The following is a 20421-nucleotide window of genomic DNA, read 5'->3' as shown; positions in this document are numbered from 1 at the left end:
CCCCCACACAGAGACACACACAGCCACACACACACAGCCCCCACACACAGACAGACACGAGACACACACACACAGTCACACACACAGACACAAAACAGCGACATGCACAGACATACACACACAGACACACACACACACACACACACACACGCAGACACACGCACAGATGCCTGCCTCCTCAGGAACACGCTGGTGCTCCCGTCCACCCTGCCCCGGGGAGCAGGTGTGTCACAGGTGTGGGGGGTGGACCTGCTGGGTCCCCGAGACCATGGACAGCCTCTCCTGTGAGGCAGCTCAGGCACCGGGAGGAGGTCCTTGCTTACTCACACGGCCACCTCTGTCCTCCAGAATCCGGTCAGCACCCCTTGTCCAGCCTGAAGCCCCACGAGAGTTCAGACATTCCAGAAGGATCCCTGGCCCTCTTCCCACTCTGACATTCTTTACACACAGCAGATATTTATGGGGGCTACTCCCAGCCAGGCTCTGAGGCACTGCAAAGGACGGCCATGCCCTGACCTCCCCAGCTCACAGGGACGAAGGCACAGGGGCAGCGTGGTGGCTGCAAGGCCCAGAGCGGGGCACAAGGGTCAGGGGGGCGCTGCATGGGGGAGGCAGGAAAGGAAGAGGCGGGTGTACCCTCGAGGGGGTGACTTGTGTCCAGGGAGGGGAGAGTTGGGAATTCGGGGACACAGATCAGGAGGGTGGCCCTTCCCACATATGTAGGGCAACTACTGGCCCCAGCCAAGGCCCCCAGGAGAGAAGGCATCTCCCCGGGGAGGAAGAGGAGTTGGGGAGCCCTTCGGCCCAGGGAGGAGCGCTGGAGATGGGGACTGATAATGACCTCCTTCCTCCCAACCCCTCGGGTCCTCCCATAGTCTCCCTTTCAGCGAGCTCCAGGGGCATTGTTCTGCCTTTGTAAAGCGGGAGATCAGGTGACAAAGCCGGGTGGGTGGGCAGGAGGCCAGAGGCCTCTTCTCTCCCAGGCCGCATCTGCATGGGGCGGGGCTCATCCACCCCCCACCTCTGGCTTCCCAGGCACCGCCGTTGCCATGGTGACAGGCCTGGCATCCCACGGCCCCTGGGGCGCCCTGCCCACCGAGGCTGCCAGAGGAAGGGCCCCCCGACACTTCTCCACCCTGGCAAGGTGGAGGCAGGGGCCCACAAAACCTGGCTCTTAGGCCAGCCCCAGCAGTAAGAGGTTGCTATCAGCCGGAACCTCCCAAGTCTGTGGGAAGGGAGCCCCACCCCGGCACCCTGACAGCTGGGGGCTCAGGAGGTGGGGCCACTCATCACTATCATCCAGGTACCTAGGCCTCTTTGGGGCCAGATACAGAGAGAAATAATACGTTTTATTTATTTGTTTGTTTTTTGGAGCGAGGGGGTCTTGCTGTGTTGCCCAGGCTGGTCTGGAACTCCTGGGTTCCCACCTTGGCCTCCCAAAGTGCTGGGATTGCAGGCATGAGTCATCACACCCGGCCAATATGTTATTTCTTGATGTTATTCCATGGCCTTTAAACAGTGACTGGCATGGGGCCGAGGGAGGGCACAGACACAGAGGCCACAATGTGCTGGACAGATGGGCTGGCCTGGACCCTGGGCCCACAGAGTCCAGCCCTGGCCAGGAGGGACGGAGGCTGCCCCTGGGAGGTGATGCTTCAATCTGGGGCGCCAGATGGAACGGAAGAGGAAAAAGACCGTCAGAGCTGGGGAAACAGCCCAGGCAAAGGCCTGGAGGCATGGCTTTGCTGGGTGTTTCTAGGAAGGAGTGAGAGAGGGGTGTGGGGTGGAGCAGGAACTGAAGAGGTGGGGAGGGGGCTCTGCTTGGAGGAGCTTCCACTGCCATCCCTAAGAGCACACACTTTACCCTGGGCAGCTGCTGCTCAAGTTTTGGGACCCTCCGTTATCATTGCCCAGGTGATCAAAGCTGGGGCTGGTCTGCCTGCCTGCCTGCCTCCCTTCCTTCCTTCCTTCCTCCCTCCCTCCCTTCCTTCCTTCCTTCCTCCCTCCCTCCCTTCCTTCCTTTCCCCCTCCCTCCCTCCCTCTGCCTTCACTCCCTTCCTCCTTCCCTCCTTCCCACCCTCCCTCCCTCCCTCGTTCCTTCCTTCCTTCCTTCCCTGTTCCCTCCCTTCCTCCCTCCTTCCTTCCCTCTTTCCTTCTCCCCAGAGGAGTCCGGTGGCCTTGTGAAATGAGTATGGGGTCTGGAACAGACCGTCACAAATGGAACACTTAGTAGCTCTGTGCCCTTGGGTATGTCATTCGTCTCTGCGCCTCAGGTTCCCCATCTGGGGAATGAGGATAGCGTGGATTGCTGAGAAGATACAGTGAGGTCAAGTGTGCAGCGCGATCGGTCAGACTCAGGCGCCCAACACGTGAGTTGTTTCTTTTCCTTTGTTTCCCTTTGTTATTTTCCTCAGGCCGGCCTCAACGGCTCACGCCTGTAATCCCAGCACTTTGGCAGGCTGAGGTGGGTGGATCCGCTGAGGTCAGCAGTTTGAGACCAGCCTGGCCGACATGGAGAAACCCCATGTCTAGTAAAAATACAAAAATCAGCTGGGTGTGGTGGCATGGGCCTGTAATCCCAGCTACTTGGGAGGCTGAGGCAGGCAAATCGCTTTAACCCGGAGGCGGAGGTTGCACTGAGCTGAGGTCATGCCATTGCACTCCAGCCTGGGCGACAAGAGCGAAATTCCATCTCAAATAAATAAATAAATAAATAAGGCCGGGCGCGGTGGCTCACGCCTGTAATCCCAGTACTTTGGGAGGCCGAGGCGGGTGGATCACGAGGTCAAGAGATCGAGACCATCCTGGTCAACATGGTGAAACCCCGTCTCTACTAAAACTACAAAAAATCAGCTGGGCATGGTGGCGGCGCGTGCCTGTAATCCCAGCTACTCAGGAGGCTGAGGCAGGAGAATTGCCTGAACCCAGGAGGCGGAGGTTGCGGTGAGCCGAGATCGCGCCATTGCACTCCAGCCTGGGCAACAAGAGTGAAACTCTGTCTCAAAAAATAAAATTAAATTAAATAAATAAATAAATATATAAATAAATTTTTAACTATTACTATCTTCTTTTTTAGAGATGAGGTCTCACTATGTTGCCCAGGCTGGTCTCAAACTCCTGAGCTCAAGTGATCCTCCTGCCTCGGCCTCCCAAAGTGCTGGGATTACAGGCGTGAGCCCCGTTCGTGGCAGAATTGTTGATTTTACAGTAGGATTATCTGCCTCCATTACAGAAAAGCAAGCTGAGGCTCAGAGAGGAGCCCCAAGTCACATACACCCAGAGGAGAGGCAGAGGCTGCATTTGAGCTGCCACTGAGTACAAAGCAGAGACTTCCACTGGTGGGAAGGCTTAGAAATGGCCTCCCCTACTGGGCATGGTGGAGCATAACTGTAATTCAAGCACTTTGGGAGGCCGAGGAGGGTAGGTCACCTGAGGTTGGGAGTTCGAGACCAGCCTGACCGAAATGGAGAAACCCCCATCTCTACCAAAATTACAAAATTAGCCGGGAGTGGTGGTGTCCGCCTGTAATCCCAACTACTCTAGTGGCTGAGGCGGAAGGTTGCTTGAGCCCCTGAGATGGAGGCTGCGGTGAGCTATGATCGGGCCACTGGACTCCAGCCTGGGAAAGAGACCCTGTCTCTAAAAAGAAATAATAATTAAAAATAAAAATAGTCTCCTGGCTGGGCGTGGTGGCTCACGCCTGTAATCCCAGCACTTTGGGAGGCCGAGGTGGGTGGATCACCTTAGGTCAGGAGTTCCAGACCAGCCTGGGCAACATGGTGAAACCCCATCTATATTAAAAATACAAAAAAATTAGCCGGGTGTGGTGGCCCATGCCTGTAATCCCAGCTACTCGGGAGGCTGAGGCAGGAGAATCGCTTGGACCCAGGAGGCGGAGGATGCAGTGAGCCGAGATCGCACCACTGCAGTCCAGCCTGGGCGACAAGGACTAACCTCCGTCTCAAAAAAACAAAAAAAAGCCTCCCGCCTAAAGTAAAATGAGGCGACCTAGTATGAGAGTGCGGGCACAAGGCCTTCCCGCAGCCTCGCCCAGGCGGCAAGGGAAGGGGAAGAACCGAGTGGAAGCAGAAGGCGAGCGGACAGCACCCACTAGGCTCCGCCCCACCCCGCGCTCCGCGGGGCCAGGAGACGCGGCGCCTTTAAAGCCCAGCGGGGGCGTGTCCCTGGGCGTGTCCGCCCGGAGCCCCGCCCCGGGGGCTGGTAGCCGCGGCCCCCGGAGGCTGCGCCCGCTCTGGCTCCGCGGCGGCTCGGGTGGCAGCGGCGGTGGCGGCTCGGCGGGCTCCGCGGCTCCTGTCCCTCGGGCGGCTGCCCGCGCGCTGCCCAGGGCGCCCGGACACACGTGGCGGCTCGGCGATGGCCCGCGCCCCGCGACGTGGCGGGCAGGCACCGGGGCGCGGGACCGCTCGGCCGGAGTGAGCCGGGGCCGCGCTCCCGCCCTCGGCCCGCGCCGCCCGGGATGGCCGTGGCGCCGCTGCGGGGGGCGCTGCTGCTGTGGCAGCTGCTGGCGGCGGGCGGCGCGGCGCTGGAGATCGGCCGCTTCGACCCGGAGCGCGGGCGCGGGGCGGCGCCGTGCCAGGCGGTGGAGATCCCCATGTGCCGCGGCATCGGCTACAACCTGACCCGCATGCCCAATCTGCTGGGCCACACGTCGCAGGGCGAGGCGGCCGCCGAGCTGGCGGAGTTCGCGCCCCTGGTGCAGTACGGCTGCCACAGCCACCTGCGCTTCTTCCTGTGCTCGCTCTACGCGCCCATGTGCACCGACCAGGTCTCGACGCCCATCCCCGCCTGCCGGCCCATGTGCGAGCAGGCGCGCCTGCGCTGCGCGCCCATCATGGAGCAGTTCAACTTCGGCTGGCCGGACTCGCTGGACTGCGCCCGGCTGCCCACGCGCAACGACCCGCACGCGCTGTGCATGGAGGCGCCAGAGAACGCCACGGCCGGCCCCACGGAGCCCCACAAGGGCCTGGGCATGCTGCCCGTGGCGCCGCGGCCCGCGCGCCCTCCCGGAGACCCGGGCCCCGGCGCGGGCGGCGGCGGCGGCACCTGCAAGAACCCGGAGAAGTTCCAGTACGTGGAGAAGAGCCGCTCGTGCGCGCCGCGCTGCGGGCCCGGCGTCGAGGTGTTCTGGTCCCGGCGCGACAAGGACTTCGCGCTGATCTGGATGGCCGTGTGGTCGGCGCTGTGCTTCTTCTCCACCGCCTTCACGGTGCTCACCTTCCTGCTGGAGCCCCACCGCTTCCAGTACCCGGAGCGCCCCATCATCTTCCTCTCCATGTGCTACAACGTCTACTCGCTGGCCTTCCTGATCCGCGCGGTGGCCGGGGCGCAGAGCGTGGCCTGTGACCAGGAGGCGGGCGCGCTCTACGTGATCCAGGAGGGCCTGGAGAACACGGGCTGCACGCTGGTCTTCCTGCTGCTCTACTACTTCGGCATGGCCAGCTCGCTCTGGTGGGTGGTCCTGACGCTCACCTGGTTCCTGGCGGCCGGGAAGAAATGGGGCCACGAGGCCATCGAGGCCCACGGCAGCTACTTCCACATGGCTGCCTGGGGCCTGCCCGCGCTGAAGACCATTGTCATCCTGACCCTGCGCAAGGTGGCCGGGGATGAGCTGACCGGTCTCTGCTACGTGACCAGCTCGGACGCGGCAGCGCTCACGGGCTTCGTGTTGGTGCCTCTCTCCTGCTACCTGGTGCTGGGCAGTAGCTTCCTACTGACCGGCTTCGTGGCCCTCTTCCACATCCGCAAGATAATGAAGACGGGCGGCACCAACACAGAGAAGCTGGAGAAGCTCATGGTCAAGATTGGGGTCTTCTCCATCCTCTACACAGTGCCCGCCACTTGCGTCATTGTTTGCTACGTCTACGAACGCCTCAACATGGACTTCTGGCGTCTTCGGGCCACGGAGCAGTCATGCGCAGCAGCAGCCGGGCCTGGAGGCCGGAGGGACTGCTCGCTGCCAGGGGGCTCGGTGCCCACCGTGGCTGTCTTCATGCTCAAAATCTTCATGTCGCTGGTGGTGGGCATCACCAGCGGAGTCTGGGTGTGGAGCTCCAAGACTTTCCAGACCTGGCAGAGCCTCTGCCACCGCAAGATGGCAGCTGGCCGCGCCCGGGCCAAGGCCTGCCGGACCCCCGGGGGCTATGGCCGTGGCATGCACTGCCACTATAAGGCTCCCACCGTGGTCTTGCACATGACTAAGACGGACCCCTCTCTGGAGAACCCCACACACCTCTAGCGACACAGGCCTGGTGCAGGGTGGCTGCTGCCCCCCTCCTTGCCCTCCACGCCCTGCCCCCCCTGCTTCCCAAGACAGCTGACTAGCAGCTGCCCAGCTGTCAAGGTCAGGCAAGTGAGCCCAGGGGGCTGAGGACCAGGGAGGGTACCCCGTGAGGCTCATGTCCCCAGCTCCCGTAATGTGGGGGCTGGGCCAGGCTGAGTCCCCACAGGGTTCTAGGAGAGGATATGGAGAGGAGGGGGCAGAAGGGGCACGGTCCAGCCGGAGTTTATTTAATGATGTAATTTATTGTTGAGTTCCTCTGGAAGCTGTGACTGGAATAAACCCCCGCGTGGCACTGCTGAGTTCTCTCTGGCTGGGAAGTGGGGAGGTAGGAGGGTGAGGGCCCCGCAGGAGCCTGCCTTGTAAGTGGAGCTGGCGGTGGGTACTGGCACCCCCCAATCAGGAGGAAGTCCCCCCAGAACAGCTGCAGGAGTCCCAGACACCGTGCGTGCGTGTTATCCCCTCCCGCCCGTCTCTGATCTTCCAAATGGAGACAGGGACGCCTGCGGGATGTTCAGGGAATCTCCCAGGGTGACACCAGCACCTCTGGCCCCAGGAGTCCAGTTTGAGGCTGTGGCTGAGTTTTTCTTCTCTGGGGCCTTGCTTTTCTCATTGGTGTGGAAAGTGAGGGCATCGGCCTGTGTCAGTATTGTCACAACGCCCCCTCCCTGGGGCCTGGGAAGATTGCCCATCAGGGCAGCTCCGCCAGCTCTCTGGCGTCTCCAGGTGGGGCGAAGATGAGGCTGGACTGGTCTGTGGCCCTCTGGGTAGCACAGACATGCACGTGGAGCTGGGAAGCCCTTGAGTAGAGTGGGAATTGGGCCCCCAGCTCTGAAGCTTGTCAGATTTGAGGTGCTGATGGCAGCGGTGGGAATGAGGCAGCCTAGTGTGCAGAGCTCCACACTGGGGCAGGGTATGGGGAAAGACCCCATGTCCCATCCACATGCTGTGAAAGCTTAGGGCTCCTAGGGCCTGCCCTGTTTCTGTGGGTGGGTAGCTGGGCATGTGTGGCCATCTGGAGACCCCTATTGGCTTGGGGTCAGACCCCAGGGCCCCATCTTGGCTGCTGTGACTCCAGCCAGGTGAGGGTCTTAGTTACTGTTCCTGGGTGCCTACTACACACACGGCCAGCATTTGGTGTCAGTGCCAGGAGATCCCAGAGGTCCAGCCCTGCTGCCAGCCTCACTTTAGAGCCACCAGGAGGCCCCAGAAGGGAGTCGCTGAGGTGCCAAGGATCAATAGTGAGGCAGAGCCCCAAACCCAGGGCCTCTCAGGCTGGAGCCCTGCACCCTACCCCAACCACCAATCCCACAGGGACAGGAAAAATCCAGTGAGAACCAAACAGGTCGGGTCAAGCTCCCAGGAGATAAGACCATCGTGGGCTGAGGGGGTTAAGGGGTATCCCTCACCACGAGGAGCAGTGCTGCCCCGGGGAAGCTGGCAGCCCGAGCACCTGTTCTTAGGCCGTTTATTTCACGGGGAATGCCCTCTCCATCTAAATCCTTCCCTTCTGGCAGAGCATACATTAAGTCCCCGTGTGCCTTTTACCAGCAGAGCCAAGTGACCCTACCCCCCTTGTAATGCTGCACATAGGGTCTTTTTTTTTTTTTTTTTTTTTTCAATTTGAGACGGAGTCTCACTGTGTTGCCCAGACTGGAGTGCAGTGGCATGATCTCAGCTCACTGCAACCTCCGCCTCCCAGGTTCAAGCAATTCTTCTGCCTCAGCTACTCAAGTAGCTGGGATTACAGGCACCCGCCACCATGCCTGGCTCATTTTTTTGTATTTTCTTGTAGAGACAGAGTTTCACCATGTTGCCTGGGTTGGTGTTAAACTCCTGGCCTCAAGTGATCCACCTGCCTCGGCCTCCCAAAATGCTGGGTTTACAGGCACGAGCCACCACGCCTGGCTATGCGAGGGTCTTTGAGTGGGAAACAATGCGCTTGTTGGAGGCAGTAGTGCCCACACTAGGGGCAGAGGGTACAGGGAGCTGGACTCACAGGCAGTGGAAGGGAAGATGGGAAGGGCCTGCACCAGGACAGGGGCAGCTGGAGCGAAAGGAGGATTCCAGACTTGGGAAGAGCAAGGCAGGCAGGGTGTGGGAAAGGCAGGGGGTTGGGGGGAGGATGAGCGTCCCAGAGCACCCACCCGCCCCTTCTTCCTTACCGTCAGTGGCCATGTCCTGCTCAGCAGACATGAGCCTGGTGCTGGTTTCCAGGGCAGCTGGGATGGGGGCGAAGAGAGGGGCAGTGCAGGGTCAGGACAGACCCCAGGGGCTTCTGCTTTGAGGCCAGGACCCGGGAGGGAGGGCAGAGCCCTACCAGCCTTCTCAACCCTGGAAGATGCTATGGAAGTAAGTCCCAGGCCCTGGAGGAAAGGGAAAAAGGAAACACAGGCCTCCCATGTGATCCTGCTCACCCCAAGTTTTGGAAGGGAAGTGTTTAGATGGCTTGGCCGCTGGAGCTCGTGACCAGGCAGTTTGAGGCCAAGCTGGGAGTTGAACCCAAGTCTGCCTCGAGTTTTTCTGATTTCCACACCAGGGATTCGATTAGGTCTTGGTGGGGAACGGCAGGGTGTGTCTTGGTGAAATTATGTCCCCAGAAGCTGGGCAAAGCAGGTGGGGAGGAGACAAATGCCCCTCCCACTGCCAAACCTCCCCCTATGCCCATTAAGGAACCGTCTAGGGCCAAGCAAAAATACTTTGGAAACCCACAAGTGCTGGCATGTGCATTGCATGTCTGGGCCGGGGCCTGCCCCTTAGTGGCCCTGCTGCCCAGCATTTGGGTTTTCAGAGGGCAGCACCACACATCTGCAAGCCCCTTGAAAGGGTGAGCCTGTCCCTGTGGGGTGCATGGTGGGCCCCAGATCCTCCTATTCCCAGGAAGTTGCCCCCTCAAGGAAGCAGCTCCTAGACACAGCAGTCCTGGGTGTCGTAAGGCTGGGAGGCTGAGGGCTGGGATTAGGACAGCGTGGTTAACAAGAGATGGGCTCCTCAGTGTCCTGCTAGAGATGCCCTGGCCCCTGGCCAGCAGGAAGAGGTGCCCTCTCTGAGTGGCTCTGTTGGAATCCAGATGCCACCTCACTGCCAACCAAGTCAACTGACCAGGTCCCCTCCCCAAAGACAAGATATAAGGAGAAAAAAACAGCGTGCAGGAAAAGGACAGGCCTCAGCTGACTCCCAGAAGCCATGACTCAGACCCCTGTCCTCAAGAGATGCAGTTCCCACACCCTCATTTACAATAATCCAAGTGAAGTGGCTGCCCCACAAGGCCACAGCCCGAGAGTGTGCTGAGACCAGGACATGACCAGAGGTGACGACCCCAAGGTGGTCTCCTTGTGAGTGCCTGGGAAAATTACCGGAGGAGCAGGACTTCACCGAGGAAGGCTGGGAGCCCCGAGTGTCACCGTTGCCATGCGGAAAATATCCAGCGGGCGCACGGCTCTCTTCTCCAGATGTGGAGGGCTGGAGTGGATGAACTGGGCAAATCCAATTTGTTATTCGGGCAAGCCCGCTTCCTCCAGGCAGGACAAAAACCCTCAAGTCCCCTATGTAGGCCCTGGCTCGAAGCCCATGCTTACCAAGGCCGTAAAGCCGGTCAGCGGCAGAACCTGCACCCAAGGCTCAGGCCTCAAAGGCTCTTCCCATTTCGCCAGCTTCACCTGGCTCAGTTGGTCAGTAACTGGGCCCAGGACAGTGGCTCAGCAAAATCTCTAAATTTCATCAGTGCACATGAACCAGTTGGATTTTTTTTTTTTTAAAGAGATGGGGTCTCGCTATGTTGCCCAGGCTGGAGTGCAATGGCTATTGCTCAGCTGAGCAGCACGGGAGTTTTGACCTGCTCCGTTTCCAACCTGTGCTCGTTCACCCCTCCTTAGGCAACCATATTGATGCCGAACTTAGTGCGGACACCCGATTGGCATAGCGCACTACAGCCCAGAACTCCTGGACTCAGGCGATCCTCCCACCTCAGCCTCCCGAGTGGCTGGGACTACAGGCACGCACCACCCTGCCTGGCAAACCAGTTGGACTTTAAAAGATACATGAAGGCACAATTAAAACAAGATTGGCCATGTGGTAGAGCCATCAGAGCCGAGCGCGTGGGAATTCTACTTTTTCACTGTTTCTGTGTGGGTCTGGAATTTTTCTTGAGGCTGGCTGCACTGGCTCACGCCTGTAATCCTGGCACTCTGGGAAGCCAAGGCAGGTGGATCATCCGAGGTCAGGTGTTCGAGACCAGCCTGGCCAACATGGTGAAGCCCAGTCTCTACTAAAAATACAAAAAAATTAGTTGGGCGTGGTGGTGTGTGCCTATAATTCCAACTACTCAGGAGGCTGAAGCAGAATTGCTTGAACCCAGGAGGCAGAGGTTGCAATGAGCCGAGACTGTGCCACTGCACTCCAGCCTAGTATAAGACTCAATCAAAAAAAAAAAAAAGTTCTTTGAAAAAGGTTTTACAATGGCAGGAGATTCCCCACGGTGAAGGCTTAAAAAACTATCTTCACCCTAATTCCTAGTTTCAAATGAAGTTTTTCAGGGTTTAAGACGAAGACAAGGCCAGGAGAGGCTTGGAGGAGTCCTTTCTATGGTTAAGAACACTGAGAGGCCCTCTAACTAGAGGCCAAGACTTCAGAGGACCTGGCTCCAAGAGTCAGTGGGAAAGCAGCACTTGAGACAGCACTACCCACCCTCACCCAAGACAGAACACGAAGAAACAGCCACCAGAATGGTTTCTTCTGTATAAACACAAGTACATGAGGTTTATTTGAAACCAATTTATTACAAGTTCACCCTTTAATGGGGCCCTTCCTCCTTGAAGACAAAAAAAAAAAAATTCAGGTGTCACTGAAGTGGGAACACAGGATTCTCACTATGAACAAGAACAGACTGGATCTAGGAGAAGAGGCAGGAGAAGCTGGCGGTGGCAGGGGTTATGAAGCTGTGATGTCAGTGCCAACTCCATGCCTGTAGAAGGGACGGTAAACTACCCGCCAGCCCTGGAGCAATCCCCACCGTCCCTCAGCAAGGAGGACGGGAGAAGCAGGGGCCACACTCCGCAGTTTAATAGAGGCATTATTCTCATGTTCTAGGAGTTGCAATCCCCTTGGTGGACTGTATTAAATAGGTACAGAAGAGCTCAGGTGCTCAAATTTTCCAAATTCAAAGTCAATAAAAAAGAAAATTAAACCCTGTTTTGTACTTTTATCAAAATCCATCATAAAAGGGAAGAAGACTACAAAGTTTTGCCTAAACATAACAACTAGAGCTAGATTTGTTACGGGAAGGGCTCTCAGAGCTTCTCTGCCGCTCTCTCCTCCCAGCCCCACCAACACCGACCGCCGGATCTCCAGGTTTTCAAGGAGTTCCAAGTCTGAGGTCAGAATGGGCATGGGAAGCAGCGGATGCAGCACCCCCCGAGCCGCCCCCCGATGTTGCTGCTTGCCTCAATGAGCCTCCAACCCCACTGCTCTGCAGGAGAGCGGATGGGCTGAGGGAGAAGACGGGGAAGTTAGAGCAAACACGTTATCATAGAAACAGTACTGTACATGTGCCAAAGCGAGATGTCAGAGTATCTTACAAGATGTTCTTTATACAATATCACTGCTGAAACAAGCAACTTTTAATAACTAGAAAAGTCAATTTAAAAAAAATTAAACATTTAAATTCTTCCTGCTTTTCTTCTGCTCCCCTAAGAGCTTGTCTGGTATGAGGGTGGGCTGGGCTCCAACACCCCTCTGGCCAGATCCATCAAAGTAAAGGTTATATGCATGATTATAAGCAGGACTCCAGTCTCTTACTGAAGTGCCTTAGTTTTGTGGGTTTTTTTTTTTTTGGGGGGAGGGGGAGGTTGTCACAAAGAAGGGGAGATATTCAGGAATGGCTCCAGGACATGTCCCTTTACTCTGCCAAGATCAACTCAAAAGACCACAACTGTTTCATGATGCTGGTGAATACAGAATTCTGTATGGCACTCACTGATACTGTCACCTGAGAGGAAGATGGGGGAAGAGACAGAGTATGGGCTTAAAGAAACAAGACTCTATATAAATACAGATTAAAAAAGAAAACTCGCCACCATCTCCCCTGTTGGCCTGATTACCCCGGATCTTGCTTTGTAACACAGCGATCCTTCCCCTGGAGACCAGAGGGGCTTGGCACTGTGGTAGATGCCAGAGTGGGAGAGGCCTCAGAAAAGAAGGCAGGAAGCAGGAACTGGGTTCACCAGAAAAGCCAGACCCTCAGCCTCCTCCTGCAAACTCTCAGAAGGGAGGGTTATGGCCCTCTTCATCCCAGAATATTTCTGGACAAAGACCACGAGCCCACCATCAAGCCCTCCAAAGAGCTTTTAGAAAAACAGCATAAGCTTGGGATGCCGGGCGTTTCCGAACTCCCTGCAATCTCTTCCGAGTTTTTGGTCTTCCTCTCTCGCCTCCCTCCCACCCTCCCTGGCTGTTCCCTGCTATCCCCCACCTCAGCTCCCTTACCACGGCCCTCCCTCTCTACTTCTTCTGTCTTCGTCCCCTGGGCTGTCCAACGGGCTCTGGCTCACTGTCCCCTTCATCTTCAGCAAGCCTATCAGGAAACTTCTTGCGCTTCCTGCGGACATATGGGTGGCCAGGAAGGTGTTTATGCAACAGAGCCACCAGACACTGTTCTGTCTTCGCCATGCAGCTTAGCACATGGCTGCCGCGGCAGTTGTAAACCTCAGCATTGGTAAACACTTGCTTCATGTCAGTAAGAAACTCCTGCACAGAGCGGTAGCTCCCACAGGAACATTTGTTCTGCACTGTCTGAAAGTCCATGGGCTGCGTGATCACATCATAGTAGTCCTCGGCCTCATCTCTGGTCACGGGCTCCCTGTGGAAAAGAACCAAATGGAGAGAATCTGCAGAGCCCTGATGGCAGCAGCCCGGCCACTAAGACATGTCCTGAAAGACGGGCTTGGCTGAGACCCTCGGGGCACTGGAAGCTTTCAGAACCTGCCAGGCCACTCCTCTCCCCTGCGCCTGAGAATACAGTGCTCACCTGAAGGGCCAGCTGAAACGGTACTTCACAATCTTGTGAAGGATCTCTTCGCACTTCTGCAGCTCCAGGCTTTGCCTCCGGGAGCTCCGCTTGCTCTGAAGCACCTGGCAGGAAAGAAAGAACAATGTTATTACAGATTCAAGACAGGAGGAAGAGTGGACAGGGCAGAAAATGACTGTATCTGCTCAAAAAAGGAAGACAGTTCAACTATTTCCTTGAAGCAGAGGGGCTGAAACCTGACATTCAAGTCAGGGAGCACCCTCGGCCCATGACGCCTGCATCTTCCCAGTGGTCCACTTGCCTCCCCCGGGGGCATGGTGATCAAAGCAGCAAAGAGCAGGCAGCAGGGGCTGTCTTTCCCAGCAGTCCTGCTGGAGGGAGCCACTTTTCTTCTCAGAGAACAGGTGGACCTGGGGTTACAGTGACACCATGGAAGGGCATCAACAAGCCACTGCAGAAAGCCAGTCTATCTGGGCCACCAGCAGCCAATTCTGTGGGGGTGAGGTGCCTCTGGGAAGAGAAGCAAGAGGCCCAATTGCCTTCCTGGGCACTTCCACCAGACATGTGAGGGCTAAGTGGCTAAGCAGGAAGGGGTGGGGTCTCCACTCCAGGTAGCCATAACAAAGCTGTGACTCACAGCAGAGGCCACACAGCCCAAGGGGTGAAGGCTGGGCCAACAGGAGAATCCTCTCATGCCCTTTGATCTCTTGAGTGGCTTGCCTTAAGCCCCCAACTCCAATTTCATCTGTCAAAACAAGCACCTTTTCAAGAGTTTATTTTTTGTTCTTTAAAGCTCAAGTGAGATCTAAAAACTACCAAAATTACATTGGTTAAGGGGAGGGGAGGGTAATGTCCCTCCCATAACAACTGTCGACCCAACAGTAAGTGAGGCTCCAACATTGCCGACATTCCCACAATGAAGACCTAGCCCCTCTGGGCCCACTGGAGACACATGGATACTATTTTTAAATCCTTAATAAGTTGTAGGCTGCCTGCTAACTAGTCTGTAGGCTACAGCAAGGGAATGCCGGACATAGCTGTTCCTGGAGGGCCTGCTGCTTCTGTCTGCCTACAGGCCCACCCATCTGCCTCCCAAGTTAGAGAGCAGGAAGGAGGGGGAGGCGCCCATACCATCTGTTGCCTGATGAATTCCTAATGTTAGGGTTGGGAATAAAAAACAGAAAGGTTAGAGGAGGGATGATAAATAATTCTCACCAGCTCATCCACCTCAGCATCATCCACAGGTGGTGCCTTCAGCTGAGCCTTCTTGGTAGAGTGTGGCTTCTTACCCGGGCGCCGGCCTGACCTTGCTGGAGGGGGGATAACGCTGAGCTTGCCCCGGATGGTCTTTCGAGGTCTCACTGAAACAAAAATATAGATTCAGCACAGAACAACTGAAGGTGAAGGGAGGAGAATCTTCAAAACGGGAAAAAAGATGCAGGGACAATCTGGACAAGAAAAGCGGTGGCTTCCTTTGGTTTTAAGGTACTGTTGCTATCTTCTCTTGCCTTACCTAACAGGACACTAAAAGGCGGCAGCAGCAGCAGATGAAGAATGGGTATCTTTCATCCACTGCCAAAGCCCTTGAGAAGGCCAGGCCCTTCAGTACTTCTGTCCTGCCCGCACTCTGCATGGTTACTCCCAGCCATGAGGCCCCTGCAGGAATCGACTGTAAACCCTGAGAAGTAGAAGCCATCTGCTAACAGGTCAGCCCGAATAAGTGGATGTATCTACATGTGAGATGGAACTGGTTAGTAAAATGGACCGTGTTGTAACCCCTAGAGTTACTCTACACTCACCAGTATATTTTCAGAGAAAAGCTGGTCCTTACATGAAAGGCCATAAGGCTGCCTCATTAAATACAATTTAGAGCTAGTCCCTTCCATGAGAGCCCAGCCCAGGGTACTCAACAAGAGAATAAAGAATACAGGCTGGGCGTAGTAGCTCACTCCTGTAATCCCAGCACTTTGGGAGACTAAGATGGGTGGATCACTTGAGGTCGGTAGATCGAGATCAGCCTGACCACCATAGTGAAACCCCATCTCTACTAAAAATACAAATTATCTGGGCGTGGTGGCACATGCCTGTAGTCCCAGCTACTCAGGAGGCTCAGGCAGGAGAATCACTTGAACCTGGGAGGCGGAGATTGCGCCACTGCACTCCAGCCTAAGAAAAAAAAAAAAAAAAAAAAAAAAAAAAAAAAAAAAGGAATACAAAGGCAGTGAGATGACTTGTGTCTCAGGTTAACAACAGGTGCTCAACGTCAAGCCAACCAGCATTCCTCAGTGAGCCCGGGGAAACAACGCCGTTAGGATTAGCTCCAGGCTTTCCACCACCTTCCCTCACTAACACCCTAGGGAGTGGGCAGATGACACTGGACAAAGATAGGGGTCTAGAGAGGCCGTGACAAAAAGAATCGAGAAACACTACTTTCCATTCTATTTCTGGACCACAAGAACTCTTCCTTGGTTACTTTAGGGTCTCTAGCTCAAGCCCAGGCCAGTAAGGAACAGTAAGAAGCTGACACTTAGGTGCTAGAGCTTTCAGCTGCACCTGGGAACCACATTTTTGGTGGTCTAAAAGATGGAGCTGAAAAAAAGCTCTCAAGTACCAAATACTTCCTAGATCTGTCTGGCAAGGAGAGACCACAGAAACCTAGAAAAACAATTCCTTGGAAAGAGAGCTACAACGTAGAAGTGGAAAGCAATCACTAGCTTAAAAATAAACAGAATCTGTATAGTACCAAATTCTATAGTACTATAGAATCTGCTCTCAGAAACCAGGCTCAGCGGCTCACACTTGTAATCCCAGCACTTTGGGAGGCCAAGGCAGGAGGATCACTTGAGCCCAAGAGTTCAAGACCAGCCTGGGGAACATGGTGAGACCCTATCTCTGCAAAAAAGCCGGGCATACTGGCACATACCTATAGTCCCAGCTACTCAGGAGGCTGAGGTAAGAGGATCACTTGGGCCTGGGAGATCAACTGCACTCCAGCCTGGGCAACAGAACAAGAGCACCATCTCAAAAAAATAAAAAATGTTCCCAAACAAAGGTATGCCCAAGTCACAGACTCTGGCCAACAGAAGATGACATCCTTGAATGCAGGACTGGTGGGCCATTTGTTCACTTACCCTAGGATACCTGAAAAATCAGGCCCAGTGAACAAACAAAAAGAGCCAGCTAGAATGTGAGAGATGTAAGGTGTCCCAAATTACACCTCCGCAGAAAGTGGAAGGATAGGAGAAAATGTGCAAGCCCAAAGTCATTGGGTTTTGGTAGTCTCACTGCAGTAAGTGGTCATGCCAAGCATCTTCTCTCTCCCTCCTTGTATCAATAAGACCATTCAGAGCTGCTATGATCTTGGGAGCTGTACCACTGCTTCAAAACTTCATCAAAATTTTGATCTGTGATCTGTTTTCTACCAACTTATAAAGAAAAGTATATTGGCCGGGCACAGTGGCTCAGCCTGTAATCCCAGCACTTTGGGAGGCCGAGGCAGGCGGGTCTCGCTGTGTTCGCCAGGCTGGTCTTGAACTCTTGGGCTCAAGTGATCCTCCTGCCTTGGCCTCCCAAAGTGCTGGGATTACAAGTGTGAGCCACTGAGCCTGGTTTTTCTGAGAGCAGATTCTATAGTACTATAGAATTTGGTACTATACTGATTCTATTTTTAAGCTAGTGAGCTCAGGAGTTCGAGACTAGCCTAGCCAATATGGTGAAACCCCGTCTCTATTAAAAATACAAAAATCAGCCAGGTGTGGTGGCAGGCACCTGTAATTTCAGCTATTCAGGAGGCTGAGGCAGGAGAATCACTTGAACCTGGAAGGCAGAGATTGAGGTAATCTGAGATTATACCACTGTACTTCAGTCCAGGTGACACAGTGAGACCATCTCAAAAAAAAATGTATGCTGGAAAGAGGGAGGCTATTAAAAGAAAGGCTCTGATGGAGGACATTAGCCACGAACACGACTCTCCAATAGTCATGAACATGAGAGAATGAGAGTGAACACAAAAGATAATGCCTTTTTTTCCTACGGGCATCTGGTGAGAACAGATCTGAACTTTCCTAACATCCTTACACTTAAGCCTTCAAAACTCAGTCATCTCTTTTCACACCAGCAAAGCTATAGCCCTGCACAGTGCAGGGAGGAAAAAGTCACTGTAACCAGGGAGAAAAAGTCACTCTCTAACAGCAGCAATGCAGCAACGGCCAGAGGAGCTATTAGGAGACAGCAAGGGGCCTCCTAATAGCTTCTCCTTCCCCATCGTCCCCACACACCCAGAAGCTTAGATCCAGCAGCCTTGTCATAAACATACTTGGGACCATGAATTCTACTAAATCTTAGAGCAAGTGGGTTGATGTTACTGAGATCAAGCCACCTTCCCTCCAACCAGGCAGAAAGTTAAACGCCATCTTGAAAACCCATTTAAACCCGTGGCAGCTAAGTTACACCACAGTCAAAACGTGAGAGAAATGGAAGGGAGCAAGCAGGCGACACTACCTAGTGCCAAGCCACCCTTTCAAGCGCTCCAAGTTTAGAAGACTGTGAAGTCAACTACAAAGGCAAACAAAATACTTACATCGCAAACCAGCCACCTCATAATCTTCCTCCTCCTCCTCCTCTTCTTCCACCTCTGCCTCTTCATCACTCTCATCATCTTCACTGTCCTCGGAAGCAGACTCTTCAGTATAATTCCTGTGGGTAGAAAAAATAATAATATAGCGAACACAGTTGTAGTCCAAAGTGGTCCTAAGAAGGGCTCTAGCCCCACAGGGATCAGGAAACTCTCTTCACAGACTAACTGTACCATATATGATAATACAGGGAGGGAACCTGAATGTAAGCCAGGAGAGTCTTTCACAAAAATGAAAAACCAAGTTTCAACAGCATGCATCCCTCTGACAGGCCACAAACAGTTTGGACAAGATACCAAAGGCAACAGAAATCAAAACCAAAATGCAATCCTACCCTTCCCCACACAAAGCAAATACAAAACACTATTTCTTTTGTCTCACTAAAAGAACCAGATAACACATCAGGTACTAAATAAAAGCTGTCCCCACCTCTGAGGTAGATTGAAAGGATAAACAGAGCCTAGACAGGTGTGACTTCACCTTGATGGCCCCCTTCCAGGAGCTGAAACAGCTTGCAGATGACCATAACATCAAAGCAGAGGTAATCCCAGCTCAGAACAGCTGGTCCAAAGCCCCACCATTTCAGAGCAACATGTCTCAAAGTGCAGCTGGGATGGATTGGGAAAGAACCTGGTCATACTGTTCAAGTGGGGTCAGGATCAAACAGCCCTGCCCTTTAAAAGGAAGCCCAGGCTGGAGGCGGTGGCTCACGCTTGTAATCCCAGCACTTTGGGAGGCTGAGGTGGGAGAATCGCTTGAACCCAGGAGGCGGAGGTTGTGGTGAGCCAAGATTGCACCATTGTACTCCAGCCTGGGTAACAAAAACAAAACTCCATCTCAAAAAAGAAAAAAGCAAGCCAAGCCAGAGTGCCTATAAGCTGCCCATTTTACAACCTCAAATTTCAATGTGGAAAATAACAGTATCATCTTGGCAAATCTTAGGTGTCTCCTCTTTACAAGGCCCTGTTTTTGGCCTTACTGAGACTCGAGTAAAGAACAAAGCATCACCTCTCCTCTCCGGACATTAACAATCTCGTGGGAGACAGACGTGTATAAAACTAACCACAGAGATAAAACACATGCACCAAAATACTACTACAGAGAAAGCCTCAGCTGGAACACAGAGGAGAAACCATTAAGCCTAAAGATGCAAGCATGTTTCAAAAGAGCAGTGAAATTTTAGCGAAGCCATGGGCAGTTTATCCACTGGGAATTCTGGGCAGAAAATGTTCACAGTTGGGAGAAAGGCAAAAGAGGCAAGGATGAACAATAAACAGACTGTAACAAGGACACAAATACGAGATAATAAAAACCCAGGCTGGTACTGTATAAGAGTCTCAGAAGCAAGGCCAGGAGCTGGACTTTATTCTAGAGGCAATGGGAAGACTGGAAGTTTGTGATCAGGAATGTGAGCACATCTTTGCCTTGTGCACAGCATTTTGGTGTCACAATTGCTGGGTGAATAAGAGGGGAGAAGACGTCATGTAAGAAAGAGGAATTGAGAAGCACCAAAGGAGCCCAGGTGACAGATGCAGGAGGGACAAATGACAGCGAAGACCATGGAGAATGGAGAGCAAGAACGGGATCATAAACCCCCGCTGTGGATCTCCGCAGCTCGGGCGCAGGAGAAGTGGCAGCGGCCAGGCAGCCCAGCTTCGCAAAGGCTTTTGGCACGCCGCGGCCCGCAGGCACCCAGCACACACCTCCCCGCTGCCAGGATGCCCAAAAGGAAGGTCTGCTCTGCCCCACAAGGAAGAACCCAAGAGATTGGTGCAGTTGTCAGGAAAACCTCCTGCAAAAAAAGTGGAAGCAAAGCCGAAAAAGGCAGCAGTGAAGACTCCAGCCTCTGATGAAGCAGGACAGAAAGAAGCCAAGTCTGATCAATACCATATGCCATGTCTTATCAGTGGTCCCTGTCTCCCTTCTTGTACCATCCAGAGGAATATTTTTATCAACTATTTGCTAAGTGTAAGTTTTTTAGTAGCTCTAGAAACATTTTTAAGAAGGAGAGAATCCCACCTCATCCCATTTTTTAAGTGTAAATGCTTTTTTTCAAGAGGTGAAATCATTTGCTGGTTGTTTATTTTTTTTGGACAACCAGAAAATAGTGTGGGATATTGAATCATGGGAGGCTCTGACTGTCTCAGGCGTCCGCTTAACATTCCACAGATCGCAAGTTCATTTTTATATCCTATGATACAAAGCATATTAAATGGCAATATGGAGTCAGTCCTGCACTTCATGTCTTGAACATTTTAAATTACTTCTATTCTCATGTTGTTTTTTAGAATTGTTTCCTAAAGAAAACCACTCTTTGATCGTGGCTCTCCCTGTCAGAATTGTGTGCACTCCGTAACATCTTTGGTTGTGGTAGTCCTGTTTTCCTAATAACTCTGTTACTGGCTGTGAAAGAGTAAACATTTGAATATGTAGTGTGCATGCTATTCAGCTGTGAATTGTTGGGA

The 20421-nt window shown here is 53.9% G+C and overlaps 2 protein-coding genes across 3 annotated transcripts in view; one reads left to right on the top strand and one right to left on the bottom strand.

Annotated features, from left to right (window-relative positions):
* The first annotated feature begins 4255 nt into the window (after window positions 1-4255).
* Window positions 4256-6597, top strand: FZD9 (frizzled class receptor 9). Its single transcript, XM_032254985.1, has one exon. The coding sequence runs from the start codon at window positions 4478-4480 to the stop codon at window positions 6254-6256; it is 1779 nt and encodes a 592-aa protein (XP_032110876.1). The 5' UTR covers window positions 4256-4477; the 3' UTR covers window positions 6257-6597.
* A 4429-nt stretch (window positions 6598-11026) lies between these two features.
* BAZ1B (bromodomain adjacent to zinc finger domain 1B) overlaps window positions 11027-20421 on the bottom strand; it is an 81534-nt gene continuing 72139 nt past the window's right edge. The window contains exons 15-18 of one of the 2 annotated variants that reach the window (XM_032254984.1): window positions 17902-18017; window positions 14538-14683; window positions 13323-13426; window positions 11027-13154 (exon numbers count right to left, since the gene is read on the bottom strand). In XM_032254984.1, the coding sequence (XP_032110875.1) occupies window positions 12797-13154; window positions 13323-13426; window positions 14538-14683; window positions 17902-18017 (724 nt within the window). In that variant the 3' untranslated portion in view covers window positions 11027-12796. The remainder of the gene's footprint in view (window positions 13155-13322; window positions 13427-14537; window positions 14684-17901; window positions 18018-20421) is intronic. The other variant, XM_032254983.1, reaches the window with a different exon arrangement.

The sequence above is a fragment of the Sapajus apella genome, unplaced genomic scaffold, assembly GCF_009761245.1.
Source record: "Sapajus apella isolate SASKATOON/1434 unplaced genomic scaffold, GSC_monkey_1.0 scaffold88, whole genome shotgun sequence".
In the NCBI taxonomy this organism is placed as follows: Eukaryota; Metazoa; Chordata; class Mammalia; order Primates; family Cebidae; genus Sapajus; species Sapajus apella.
Note: the sequence above shows the minus strand (reverse complement) of the source record. Positions and strands in the feature narration are given on the sequence as shown.

What these genes read in the sequence shown, in the direction of transcription:
- FZD9 (XM_032254985.1), top strand. Translation starts at nt 4,478, where the DNA reads ATGGCCGTGGCGCCGCTGCGGGGGGCGCTGCTGCTGTGGCAGCTGCTG.